Genomic DNA, 15,065 nt, shown 5'->3' with positions numbered 1-15,065 from the left:
TACAATATTTATCACTTGATAATTACTTGTTTTTGTGTCCCCCCCCCCCCCCCATTGAATGGTAGATTTGACACTGAAAATCTGATTCCCTTCTGCCCAAAATAAAACAAGCAAACAACTCAAAAGTTGACAGTGTCAGGTCCATTCTCCACCCATAGTGTCCAAATGAGATAAATAAAAATATCACTGGTATGTTAAAACTACACGGACAAAGATGTAAATGTTGGTCAAATCGGAATATGATATCTTCTGCTAATAATAAAACAAGTAAACAACTCAAAAGTTGACACTTTCCCTTTAAGAATTAGGATTTGGGAGCAGATATGAAAGCTAGTTTATCCGTCTTTCCTTTACAAGCAGGTCAATTATTTCTCTCTCTTTATTTGAGAAAAGTTCTTATTTGTTTTCAAATTTCACTGTGACCCTGAAATTCTGTCTCTTGTGTCATCACATACTAAATGCAAGCAAAACTGAAGAGCAAAATTACAATTTTTCTGATTCTATGAACTGTCTGAAACAATGGATATATGCGGCCCTAAATGTGCCCCCTAAAAAATGTTGCGCGCTGTGCGCGCAAACATCCAACTCCCTTTGGGGCTAAGCCCCCCCTTTCTTAGAATCCTAGAAACGCCCCTGTACTACACCATACATAGCATATCATGTTTGTAGAAAATGATTAAGGTGAAACAAATGGCAATAAGCATATTTCAATTAAATGATTCACATTGCAAGTAAAATGGTGCGGCTGGAGCAGATACAGGGAGGGACAACGGTGCAACGGTGCGGAGCATTTTACTCCCTCGCATTCTCTCTACAAACTTCCATATAGACGCGGGATCAGCAGAGGAAAATCTACTTTCCTTTTGGGAGAAACAAGGCCAGTCGTTCCCACGACTACAGCACCTTGCAAAACGAATTATATGCGTTCCAGCAACAAGTGCTGCGAGTGAGCGCTCCCTCAGTGCAGCAGGGCGCGTTATAAAAGCCAGGCGCTCTCGCCTGAATCCTGACACTGTAGATGCTATTTTATTCCTGCATAGTGCTAAGACAAATTCTAAATAGAACGAAGGTTAGGCATATCAGCCTATATATTTTGGTTACATTAGGATATACGTTTATAGCTTGCCAAGAAGTTTGTCAGGACTGTAAGATGAAACTGCCTGGGTTATTTTGTTTCGTTAGGCTATTAGTTATATTTTAAAACAGCCCGTCATTGTAGCCTACCACTCGTGGAATAAGGAATTTCAAAGAGATGATGGAGTGATTTGACTCAGAAGTGACATTGGGCATTGGCAGCGCCAGATTTTCAGAACAAGTTCAACTTTTAGTTCAGTAACATCAGCTAAGAAAGAAGGTAAGAAAAATAGTCGGAAAACTTTGATTTGCAAGGGAAGCAGGCTGTTGGGGTTGTTACAGTATGTAGCCTACAATGTGGTGAAATTTCGGAATTAATAGGCTCCAGTGGCGTTTCCTAAATATGCTTTCTTTCATTTTGCAAAAAACAGTAGGCTATATTACCATATTAAAATGGTGTACCAAATTGCGTTTTATTACTGATAAAAAATTGTAGGCCTACTAGCCTATTGGATCAGTCTCCTTTCAAGAACAGGCAAGAACTTTCTAGCCTCTAACTTTCTAGCCTCCTGTCACCGTCTCCCCCCAGTCACGCATCGACTCCCCCATGACACATCGGCCTGATTTGACACGCCCTTTTCTGAGCCGAACGATCGTGGTAAACCACCTCTCTCGAAAGGCTCAGACGATCGGTGGAAAAACGAACAGTTCACATCTAGACCCCTTATACATGAGGCAATTGTAACACGTTCGCGAGTTTCTATCGGTGCAGACGCGATGTAACAGCTTTACATTGTCGCATGTATAAGGGGCTATTGTCAGGGAACACAGGACTTAATACATGGAGCAAACATGAAGCATTGTATACTACTCAGTAGCATCACTTTACTCATTTGACAGAATAACTGTCTGGAATGAAAATTACACACACATTTCCTTTGTCTTCCCACTTTATCAAGCATATCACAATGCAATGCAAAAAGCTCTTTCTACTCTGCTGAAAGATACATACATTTATGTATTTACATACAGTATAGGCTTACATTCTTATTTATGTCTAAGCATGTTTAACAGGTTACATTGTTTGATATGTAATCTATAATGAAGTTGAGAAATGAAAACCCTGTGGCATATGAAGTGGTCCATTGGTTTATGCTGCTGATTTTGACTGTGCATTGAATATTGCCGTTGCATTTGGCCTTGGCGAAGGTCTGTGCTCTCCGAGTACCCTTCTAGTTATAAAGTGTGATAGCCATGGGAAGGAATTACTTTCAGTAGCGTTTCTTATTACAGCGGTGCTGGGGGAGTCCCTGACTGAATGTCCTCGGTTGTCTGACCAGTAGGCCATGTCTGGGATGCTCAGTGCTGTTCATTATGTTGAGCAGTTTGTGCCACATCGTTTTCTCCTCGCAATTAACTCTAGGGGCTCCAGAGCAGACCCCAGCAAAGAATGATTCTTCTTTTTCAGCCGGTTCAGTTTCTTATTGTCACTAGCTCCATTGCTGCTGCCCCAAACAGATTGATGTAAAGAAAACGGCACTTGCCACATCAGACTGGTAAAGTTATGCAGCATCTTGCGGGTGGCACACATGAAACGACCTAAGCTTCCTCAGGACCTAAGCTTCCACAAGCTTCCTAGTGAGCGCCGTCTGGCACTGCCATTTGTGCAAGCACGGCAATCCAGACTATTCTCATTTGTAGTTCCACGTTGGTGGAACGAACTTCCTAGCTCTACCAGAGCAGGGGCGTCCCTCTATACCTTCAAGACCCAACTATTCAGGGAGCACCTCCCTTCCTAACTGGCACCCTGGCTTAACTTTCACTTAAGCAGTGACAGTCCCGCACTTCTTTTACTTTCTATGTCGTTTTCTATTTATGAACAAAAGTAGTATTTATTGTTACACCAGGTTTATTGCTCTTAGCGTGACTGTTCTCAACCTTGTATGTCGCTTTGGACAAAAGCGTCTGCTAAATGACTAAATGTAAATGTGGAAGTAGAGTCTGCTCTGTCTCCTCCTGTAGACTGTCTAAATGTTACATTTCCAGTCCAGTCTGTTGTTGAGGTGACTGCCCAGGTATCCCCCACCACCACCAACCCTTTTCCCAGATTAGAATTGATGCATCCAGTCACGACCAGATATTATATGTGAGATATGAGGAATAAGCCTGTTATGACTACATGTTAAATTTGGTATGTGTCAGAATCCTGCATAAAAATCCTGCATACGTGCATTATCATAACTTGGCTAGATGTTCACCTTTTTGCTGTGGCAAACAGACCTGCAGTGTCGTTGGTCAATTTTGACTTGAAATTTCCTCTCGTGTCTGAGATTGATTGATAGCCTGTCAAATAACTGTGGTATGACCAAGTTTAGGATGTCACAACATCCTGCAGAAAATATCACCACAAAATAGATTCAGTACCTTGCCTAAGTATTCACCCCCTTGGATGTTTTACCCTTTTATGGCTTTTATAAATCAGACATGGTCAATATAAGTTGGCTTTTTGGACAAAAACAATCACAAAATAGCTCTCTTTAATGTCAAAGTGAAAATATATTTCTACACAGTTATGTAAATGAAATACAAATATGTTATGAAAATAAGTGATTGCTTAAGTATTCACCCCCTTTATCACCCCCTTTATATAGACTGACCTAATTCAACAGAGGTCCAGCCAATTGGTGCTAGAAGGCTCACAATTAGTGAAATGGGGATCAGTGTGCAGTCAATGTGTCTCAAGTGATTGTAGTATAACAACACCTGTGTCTGGAAGGTCCATTCACTGGTCAGTATTCAGTAATCAGTATTCCTGGCTACTGTTACACCATGAAGACCACTTTGCACGGCCCCTCAGTTTGTGAGGACGGCCTGATCTAGGCAGATTTACACATGTGCCACAATCCATCCATTTCTTGATGATGGATTTAACAGAATTCCAGGGGATGTTTAGTGCCTTGGACATTTTTTTGTATCCTTCCCCTATACTTTTCAACAACCTTTTCTGAGTTGCTTAGAGTGATCTTGGGTCTTAATGGTTTAACAATAGCCAGTAATACTGATTACTGAATACTGACCAGTGAATGGACCTTCCAGACACAGGTGTCGTTATACTACAATCACTTGAGACACATTCACTGCACACTGATCCCCATTACACAAATTGTGAGCCTTCTAGCACCAATTGGCTGGACCTCTGTTGAATTAGTTCAGTCTATATACAGGGGGTGATAAAGGGGGTGAATACTTATGCAATCACTTATTTTCATTACATATTTTTATTTCATTTACATAACTGTGTAGAAATCTGTTTTCACTTTGAAGTTAAAGAGGGCTTTTTTGTGATTTTTTTTGTCCAAAAAGCCAACTTATATTGACTATGACTGATTTATAAAAGCAATAAAAGGGTAAAACATCCAAGGGGGTGAATACATGCAAGGCACTGTAAAAAGATAGATAAAAAAAGACCACACAACAACCAACAACAAATTATGCCTTTGTGAGCATTAAATTGGGGTTGGAAACATTACATTCTGCGCAAACAAATGTAAGGAGCTGCTATTAAATTAAACCGACCAAGTGCACATTTGGTGACTCTGAGGTAGATGGCGCCATCAGCGTGGGAATTCACCACAACAGCCTCGTCAGCGATCCCATGAAACTCGCTCTGCTTTGCCTGTGGGTACCTGATTGGTTTGGGCAAAGACCAGCAGACAATGCCCATCCTCCCCCTCCCACAACTACTCTCATATACGCCAATGATGGCATAGCATACAAGAGCTGCCAGAGAGTGCCGCAGTTTGTCAGACTTTTTTATATCTCAACAGCGCTCTGGTGACCCTGACAGACTACCGGAGTGCCCATCATTACGCACAAGACAGACTACTTTGCTGCAGTTTGTTTGTTTTTTAAATGTTGCTGAAACAGACTGCATTGCTGCTATCGTAACATACGCTGTTATGTCTGCTACAAAAAGTTATGGTGTGAAGCAGAAATTGTCCAAGGACTTTGCATAAAACATTTTGTTCCAACATCTATGTGCTTTGTTGCATTGAATTTTGTACTTCTTTTCCGTAAGATTTTGCGTCGCATTTCAAGGAAAGCTATTTTTTCTATTAGTTGAAGATGCCAGCAGTAACTGAGAGACAGTGAGGTTTTTTTCAACGAAATAACCAGGAACACGGGTTTGGCAACAACTTTCACATCATTATGTCTGCGATTAGAAGGAAATTTGGAGATGACTACCAGGTTGTCAATACGAGCCAAGCTGTCGGTTTCTCTGCTCCGGTCAAACGGAAACGCCAGCGGTTCGTGGAGAAGAACGGACGCTGCAATGTCCAGCATGGTAACCTTGGCGGTGAAACCAGCAGATACATATCAGATCTCTTCACCACGCTAGTTGACTTGAAGTGGCGATGGAACCTACTGATTTTTCTCTTAACTTACACCGTTGCTTGGCTTATCATGGCATCGATGTGGTGGATCATCGCATACATCCGCGGGGACCTAAACCACGGCCACGACGAGACCTACACCCCGTGTGTCGCCAACGTTTACAACTTTCCCTCGGCTTTTCTATTCTTCATCGAGACTGAAGCGACTATCGGTTACGGTTACCGCTACATCACCGAGAAGTGTCCGGAGGGCATTATCCTGTTCCTCTTCCAGTCTCTGCTGGGCTCCATCGTTGACGCGTTCCTCATCGGCTGCATGTTTATCAAGATGTCCCAGCCGAAGAAGCGGGCGGAGACGCTGATGTTCAGCCAGGACGCTGTCATCTCGCAGCGGGACGGCAAACTCTGCCTAATGTTCCGCGTGGGAAACTTGCGGAACAGCCACATGGTGTCGGCACAGATCAGGTGCAAACTTATCAAGGTAGGATAAATGCACTGCGTCTCAGAAAATCAGTAGGATGTTAATTTTAAGATTAGTGCTCTCCACACCGCCTCTCCCATTTGAACAATGTCATGTCCAATATCATTCTCTCTCTGTGATGAAGCAAGAATAATCTGATGAAGGTCAGAACAGTGGCCCATGTCATGTTTTGATGGGTTTGTGCACTGTACATTCAAGTGTAGTTGTTGTGACTGTGTGTTTGAGTGAAAGTAACAGTCAATGAGAGAGAGGGAGTGAGAGAGAGAGAGAGAGAGAGAGGAAGGAAGGCAATCAACAACATCTGAACTCAATAACAAGAACTGGCTTGTAATAAGTGCAGATTTGCTGAAAAGTGATCTGTTTCCTCCAGGCATTGATCTACACGGGGTGCGAGATTGGAGATGTAGTATATAGACAGTCCTTTAGCCATTCTGACCCGTCAGCACCAGGCTTTATAATAATGAGTCCTCATGCCCAGCATGTCCTGGGAGTATGTCTGCAATATGTTGGCACTGATTTCATCCGAGGGACCACTGAGCTTATTGAGGAGGGGAGCATATGTTTCTTACAAAGTAATTGTGATGAGGGAAAAAAGTAAGCAATGGTGAAATGTGTCATGACGATCTCCTGGAGTTTATTGGAGTCCTCTCATAATGGATAAAGCTGTGTTTTGTATGTGCCAACAAATAGGATTCATTATTTTACGATTTGACTCACACCAGGCCAAAACTACAAGTCCCAGAACAAAGCCTCCATAAATAGTTTGGTATCAGTCATTTACATCTGCCTGAACATACAGCCCAAGTACTGCATCTTGTCCTTGGTGCGCTATAAATCTGATAGTCCGCTAGTCAAATAACTCAAACACAAATAGCCATCTGAGGTTGTATATGCTCCAGACCGCATGCTTCTGGGCACAGCGGGCAGAAACACACCGGCAATAAATCATTTAATAAAGCCTACAGGCCTCACATTTTACTTTTATTTATTGATGGTTCACAGTAGTACTAATGGCCCATTGTTTAAGTTGGGTCTAATAGTTTGAACACTGGTAGCCTGCCTCTGAGGCAGATTGCAGCAAAGAGCTGAGCCCATTTTTTTCCAGCACACTGCAGATTTGATTCTGTCTCTGGCTGAGTTTCAGTGGAAGCGTATGGGCCGTGGTTTCAAACTCAGCAGAGGGTATTCTTGTGCCCCTAGAAGAAAGATGGAGGGAGAGATACAGGCCAATACAAGAGAAAGAGAGAGAGAGAAGAAGAGAGGAGAAAGCGAGGGATAGGGCAAGGTCAGTCATACCTAACATGTTACGTACTCACAAACAGCAAAACAAGAACCACTCAAAAAAGCTCTCCATTCTCCGCACTGTGGCAAGGCCAGTGAACGTCTGCAAGCACACCTGCCTGCCTCACCACTTATGTGTCAATCAAGAGGCAGTAAACCTTGAGCATCCCTGAATTCATCCTGGAGCCACAATGTCATGAACACAAGACTGTTATTCAATTAAATTCAATTCAATTCAATTCAATTTTTATATAGAAACAAAACAATGAAGGCACTTTACAGAGCACAGGGCCTGGACCTCCTAAGAACAAGTACAATGGTGACAAGGGCAAAAAAAAACCCTCCCTGTTAATAAGAAGAAACCTTAAGCAGAACCTCGGCTCATAAGGGGAGGGGGGGGGGGATCTGCTACAGGTCAGCTGGGTAGAGGTAGAAAAAGAAGGGGGGGTGGGGGATGTGCTTGTGGCAGAAGGGGAAGGGGAAACAATCTGGAACAAGGCAGATTAAATCATTTATATGATATGTATCAGGATGAGCATGTATGTGGTAAATGTGCACAGCATACATGTGAAACATGTACACAATACATACAAACATAACATGGTATATACTGTACATGCTACATACAACATTGATGTGGGGAAAGAGCATTCAGGTATTGTAGAACAGCTTTGTGGGTATACAGTGTGCTCGTAAGGTTATGGTATGACGGTTATATATATATTCATAAGCTACATAATATGTTTTTTTTATACTTGTGTTGCCAGTCAGCAACAACATTTAAGATCATGCTGGCCTCTACTAGAGCAAACACTCAATACTTCCAACCTCAGTATTCTCTTGAGTTGCAGCCCTCTAGTCACGTAGTCCAGTACAGTATTGCCTGATAGATTTATCTATTTCCCTTGTGGAGTGATAGAGAGAGGAGAGAGAGAAAGTGAGATCAAGAGGAAACAAAAGGAGGGGTACAAAAAATGGAATGGGGAAAAGTAACAAGGGTGATTGACAGATGGCATATCCACCACTGTCGTCAGCAACGGGTCCCAGGCAACAGTGTGTGTGTCGGGGGGGGGACTGTGTGTGAAAGAGAGGGATGAAGTGGAGGGAGGAAGTGTGCGTTTGTGAGAAATAGAGTGGAAGGAGTAGGTGTGTGTGTGTGTGTGTGTTTGTGTGTGTGTGTGTGTGTGTGTTTGTGTGTTTGTGTGTGTGTGTGTTTGTGTGTGTGTGTGTGTGTGTTTGTGTGTGTGTGTGTGTGTGTGTGTGTGTGTGTGTGTGTGTGTGTTTGTGTGTGTGTGTGTGTGTGTGTGTGTGTTTGTTTGTGTGTGTGTGTGTGTGTGTGTGTGTGTGTCAGATGACTGATAACTGATCCTGCTGCACCTTCGGCCTATCACCTATGCTTCCCTTCACATCTGCTGCCCTGCAACCCAGCACCCATTCAAACCCCCGCCACCATCTACAACAGCAGCATCAACACCCACCCTGAGATGCTGCGCTCTGAAGCCCTCTCATCAAACACAGGGAGCATCGACAGTGGCAGGGGAAACAGCACAATATCTCTCCCTGGCTAGTTTGCAGCGTAAGCACACTGTCTCAGACCAGTGATTTAGCCTCCATAGCCCCTCTTCATCCTTCGCCGTCCCCTTCTTCAGCCCCCTCTCTCTCTCTCTCTCTCTCTCTCTCTCTCCCTCCCTCCCTCTCTAGTTCCTTTTGTTTGCTGGAGATAAGGCAGGTGAAGCTGAACGAGAGACAGAGTTTGAGGCTGTGAGAGTGGTTTTATTTATTTATTTTTTGTTTGTTTATTTATCTATTTTCCTCCCAAGGTGCATTTTCAGAAGCAGAAGCTGGGAGCAAAATTAAAAAGAATTGATCAGGTCGGCTGCATCGGGTTTTATACAAACTAAAGTCTTGATGTGAGGCTTCCACAGGCAAAGGGTAGAGTAGGGGGTTAGTGTGTGTGTGTGTGGGGGGGCTCATTCAGCTGTGGATTTGTGGTGAAATAGGATTTGAATCTTCTCAGGGAATGATGTGCTGGGATCCATGGCGAGAATATGACTAACAAACCAAAGAAAATCAGATCTCATCACAGAAATGTAGAACTCTTAACTCTTTAACTTTGTGCTGCAAGGCAGATCTAAGGACGTTTGAAGAATGTTTAATAAACATCAGATTATTCAACTAAAAACGTATTTAATACATAATTTAGAGGCTCTCTAAATGTTAAGTGCTTGATTTCTGTTCTGAATTGAGCATTTGGTTCCAAACAGAGAGGTTCTGGGGTTTATCCCAAAGTACTGCATATAAATATGTGACGATGCATCGCATCTGAGAGAGAGAAAATGCATTGTTCTGCTCTGAAACATCACTGCTTCATTTTGGCTAATTTCCTGATGAAAATGTCACAGATTGCACTCATTATCTTGCAGTAAGCAATTGTGATTAGCACTGCACAATTTCCTGGCGTGGGTGGGTGTCATTGTGTGCCTGAAACTGCATGTGTGTGTGTGTATGTGCGTATGTGTGCATTCACATTTACCCTATTTTTGTGTGGACCCATGTGTGGCAGGCTGATTATGTGTACTGTGTGTGTCTGAGTGTGTGTGTGTATGTGCGTGAGTGTAAATATATAAGTGTGTGCAGAATACATGGCCAGGTTATGCATGAGCACAGTGAAAATGACAGATTCCCTGGGGGCGGTGGTGTTAGTGTGTGTGTGTGTGTGTGTGTGTGTGAATATGAGAGAGAGAAAGTGAGTGACAATATGAATGTCTGTTTGTGTGCATATGAGAGAGAGATAGGGAGTGAGAATATGAATGTGTGTGTGTGTGTGCGTTGTGTGTGTGTGTGTGTGTGTGTGTGTGTGTGTGTGTGTGTGTGTGTGTGTGTGTGTGTGTGTGTGCGTGTGTGTGCGTTTGTGTGTGTGTGTGTGTGTGTGTGTGTGTTTGAAAGAACATTCCGTGAAGTGTGTGGCGGGGCGGGGGGGGGGGGGGGGGGGGGGGTGGCACCACAGGCGGCGGGGAGGTGAAGGACATGAATAAACATCACCTGCGCCCCCATGCTGGGACTCCAGCACAGGGGATGAGTGGGATATCTGTGGCTCAGCTCCTTGTGGTATTCCCGTGACCTCTCGTGTGCTCTACGGGCTTCCCAGTCACTCTCGGGACCTGAACTCAACGCAGCTTTACAACTTCTGACTGAGCCGGGTTGCTTTGAAGATGGAAGATTGAGTGCTGTCTGCCTGAAACAGCACTCCTCTCTTTGTGTCTGGTTTGCACACTTTTTGTCACCCCCCCCCTTTCTCTCCCTCTCTCCTTCTCTCCCTCTCTCTCTGTCGCAAACACACTTCCCTCTCACATACTCCGTTTCATCGTTCATGAATCGCTGATGACTGCCACACCACATACTGTCCATCTTTAATACCTCCACATAAAACCCTATGACTGGAGTTTCCTCTGCATTAAATGACCAGCCATTACCCTGAAGTGTTTCTAATCAAACATGCTTACATCCCTACATTTCGTGGCCTAGATTTTACATCGGAATTAAAGCACAGCCTAGGGGTAGGAATACCAATTCCATGGTTAGGAATACCATGGTAAGGATTACCATAGTTAGGAATACTGGTCCACCACACCCAGAGACATGCACTGTGACAGTATATTGCATTGATGTATTTACCTGACATTTTTATCCAAAGTGGCTACCAAAATGATATGTAAGTGACATAATACAACAATACTAAAAACAGCAATAATAACAACTCCTTATTCTGGGGTTGAGAATATTACTGATAATGATGACAGCAAAACAGCTTTTGCCCTGGAGGGTTTTTAGTCAACCATACTTACATTCTTACACTTGGCCAAAATTGTGGCCATAATTTTATTGAAGACCGAAAAAAAAAAAAAGAATCCACAGCGCATAGTTAGCAACAGAAGTAAAGTTAGGAATATAAAAGTTTATTATTTTATCTCTCTCTGTCCTTTTATCTGCCTGTTTGTGAAGCAAATTGAATTAGCAATGCGTATGAACGTTGCTGTATAAATAAACCTGCGTCACCTTATTGATGCATTGACATTCACATGCACTGTGGCGGAGACCGATGCTGACGTGGCGTGCCGAGAGCCGTGCGTGGTGCCGGTTTCTTGTGGAGGCCGTATGGGAGGCTGTTGGTGCAGACTGAATGCTGCTCTGTGAAATGTCTCACCCCCTTTTCTTTTGCCGAGAATGGCACGGCGAGAGTGTGGTCCGGTCTGTTGACCATCTGCGTCCTCTAACTGTCAGAACAGGCCATCACGCCAACCAGACTGCTGAGCCTGAGCAGGCCAAGCTCTCCGGCACGGGCAGACATGCTGAATTATGAGGAGAGATGGGCGGCGCATCCTAAGCCTGGTCTCTGCAGTGTTGACTGGGTCGGCTATTTTCCCTGTCTACGTTTTGATACAAGCAATAATAATATGTTTCCTTATACAACACTTTTAAAATTCAAGTTTCAGTGAGTCAAACACGATAGAATTGTTAATCAGGGGATAAATTACCATGGATTATGTCATATATGGATGTCTTTCTTGCTTGTTGTTCCCTTCGGCCCAATATTATTTAGCTCTCCCACCTCATCACCTAGGCAAGAACACACAGAATGAGTCATAGGAATGCTAACGTTGTATTTCTCTCTTTCACTCTCTGTCTCATTGCACCCTCTTTTCCTCCATCTCTATCCCTGTGTCTTCCACTCTCTTTCTCATTTCTCCATCTTGTCCTCCATCTCTCTCTCTCTCTCTCTCTCTCTCTCTCTCCCTCTCTCTCTAGTCTCGTCAGACCCCCGAGGGGGAGTTCCTGCCTCTGGACCAGCGCGAGCTGGACGTGGGCTTCGGGACGGGTGCTGACCAGCTCTTCCTGGTCTCGCCGCTCACCATCTGCCACGAGATCAATCCCAAGAGCCCCTTCTTTGATCTGTCCAAGCGCTCCCTGATGAATGAGCAGTTCGAGATCGTCGTCATCCTGGAGGGCATCGTGGAGACCACAGGTGAGGCGGAGGAGTCACAGGGACACACACAGTCATAGTATCTGATAGGATGTAATGCAGGTATGTATACCATAATAATCCCTGGTGAATGCTGTGTAAACACTTCACATCCCCCCTTAAAAGCAAGCTCACAGTTGAACAAGTGCGGTCTGGTGCAAGAAAGTAACAAGTAACATCCTTTAAGAGATAAGTGAGCCAATGAGGGTGTCTAATTATTATTCCTTTATTTATTACACAGCACATTTCATTTTGTGCCTCATACCTCTTAATACCTTCTCCTAACACGAATAGACCACGTACTAGTGCCTGTTAGTCTCTCTCTCTCTCTCTCTCCACATGTAGTTACATGTTTTGATGTTTTAATGGAATGGTAATTTGGTAATGGTCTCTCGCGCTCACACTGTCTCTCTCACTGTCTCTATCTCTTTCTCTTTGTCTTCCTCAAATTGAAATGTCAACTTCAAAAGGGGATTTATTCGCATGACCATAATACAGTATTGCCAAAGCACAACAAGTTAATTAAGTTTACACACAATTCAATAATATAAAAGATCTCTTTCTGAGTGCATGCTGGGAGAGAGTGGGTGGAGTGCTGTGAGCGAGTGATGGCCGTCTGTGGCTGATACTCTCTAAATCTTTTTTTGTGTTTGTATTTGTGTTTTATTTCATATCAATATGAATATATATTTTTCTTTTTTGGATTTGGCTAACAGGTTGTTTACCAACTTTGTCTTCCTTTGCTAGTGCTCCCGGAGGTATACGCCAGCGTTTTTGCTGGGAGCATGGTAGTCATGGGAATAATGACTCTTTGAAGTGAGCTGGCTCTGTCCCTTTCATCATTCTTTTTTTTGTTGGGGGGGGGGTACTAGGTTTATCTGCAAAATTATCATGGGTATCAGGGTAAGATTTGGATCATAATCTGAACCTACACAACCCACTAATATGATTTTTTTTCTATGTCGTGGACTAGGTTTAGCAGCACTAAATTCCTACTGAAACGTCCTGCAGGGCTTAGCTCCACACACACGCAGAGCATTCACACAAAATTGTTGTGCAGCGGAATGGCCGTGTTCATTTGTGCTTTAGATCATAACCGCCGTGATAGTGTTTTTATTTCTCTGATTCACTGCTTTGTTCTTTGCTTACTATAGTCCTCCTATTCAAACTGAAACTGTTACTCTGATTGTAATTTACTGAAGATATAAGCAAGTTTCTTCAAGACACTAAAGGGTTAAAAGGGGTGTATGTGGAAGACTACTTCCCGGACCGATTACAGTTTGTCAGTGATATTACTTATATGATGTTTATAGACCTCATAAAAAGGTAAATCTAAGAACTAAAAAAGATGATAACAATATTGTGGCTTGAACGTCTTGGTAATACTTTTAACAGTTTGTTTATTTTTATTCTTGGCTTTCATTTCTACAAAGCAAATTAGTGCGTTGGATGTTTCTTTGTGACTCGGTGGTGCTAAGATGACGCTCCACTGTTGTGAATTTGTGTATTTTGTCGGATTTTTTTTTTGTGTGTGTTTTGTACACATATCCATTTGCCGATGAGTTATAATAACTAATCTGTTCTAATAATAACTAAACTGTTTTAATAAATCTCTCTCTCTCTCTCTCTCTCTCTCTCTCTCTCTCTCTCTCTGTCTCTCTCTCTGTGTCTCTCAGGGATGACATGCCAGGCCCGCACATCCTACACAGAGGACGAGGTCCTGTGGGCCCACCGCTTCCTGCCAGTCATGTCCCTAGAGGACGGCTTCTTCCGGGTCGACTATTCCCAGTTCCACAACACGTTCGAGGTCAACACCCCAGACCTCAGTGTCAAAGAGCAAGAGGAGATGGCCTCGCTGCCCTCCCCAGCACCCACCACCCCCCTCACCCCCTGTCTGGGGGAGACCCATGGCCGCCGCGAGCGCATTTTCTCCCTGGGCGGGGTCTCCCATGTGGAAGAGCAGGGGCTCGGGGGGAGACGTTCTAGTAAGCTCCAGAGGATGAGCTCCAGGAATGGGAAAGATGGTCTGAGACCTGGTGGTGCTGGAGGTGGAGGAGGTGCTGCAGGAGGGGGAGCGGGAGGTGGAGCGCCACCCACGGAGAAGGCGTCCAGCACGGGTGACCTGCCCCTGAGGATCCAGCGTCTGGGCTCCATCCCCTGCCAACCCGGGGAGGGCGAGGAGATGCTTCAGCTCCAGCTGCGGCACGGGAAGCCCGGCTCAGACACGCACCTCCTCCAGGCCGGCACTGGGGGGGAGAGGGGGCAGCACGACCAGCACAGACTCCCTCTGGCCTCCACCCCCATACCCTCAGGCCCTAGCCACAACCAAGCAGGGGGGCGGCCCGAGGACAACTTGCCCGCCAAACTGCGCAGGATGAACGCAGACCGCTAAACTTTGAACTTTGACCCTTACTACATCAGTAGGTGATCAGTCAGGACTGAAACAATGGAGGGATCCAAAGATTCCCCTGAGCTCACATCACGAGTAAGAAGGAACTGTGACATATTACTTTCCTTTTTCCTTGATTTCCACTCTAGTCTCTCACTATACACTCTCTGTCAGCCACCACCATCACCCCTCCCCACACACAAACACCCTCTCTCTACCTGCAGCTATAGTAATTTTAATGTCATGCCTTTAAAGAGTAAAATCAGTTAATTTGCACCTATACAGCTTGATACTGCTGTCAATCTTTACTCATTAGGATGGAAGCTGCATTCATTAGGAGGCCAAGATGGAACGAAGAGGTATTGGTGTCTTTGCACTGCTGCCAGTAGAATCCATGGGAGTCCATTTGCAGTTCATTTGCGACAT

The 15,065-nt window shown here is 44.2% G+C and overlaps 1 protein-coding gene across 1 annotated transcript; it reads left to right on the top strand.

Moving 5' to 3' along the window:
- Nucleotides 1-5,283: 5,283 nt before the first annotated feature.
- kcnj19b (potassium inwardly rectifying channel subfamily J member 19b) lies at nucleotides 5,284-14,642 on the top strand (the record flags this gene model as incomplete). The annotated part of the gene is made up of 3 exons (XM_080834899.1): nucleotides 5,284-5,949; nucleotides 12,037-12,253; nucleotides 13,927-14,642. 3 exons carry the CDS (start codon nucleotides 5,284-5,286, stop codon nucleotides 14,640-14,642), a joined length of 1,599 nt encoding a protein of 532 aa, XP_080691025.1.
- Between the last annotated feature and the right edge of the window lie 423 nt (nucleotides 14,643-15,065).

This window comes from Sprattus sprattus (genome assembly GCF_963457725.1).
Source record: "Sprattus sprattus genome assembly, chromosome: 3".
Classification (NCBI taxonomy): Eukaryota; Metazoa; Chordata; class Actinopteri; order Clupeiformes; family Clupeidae; genus Sprattus; species Sprattus sprattus.
The sequence above is the reverse complement of the archived record's forward strand: the minus strand, read 5'-3'. Positions and strand labels throughout refer to the sequence as shown.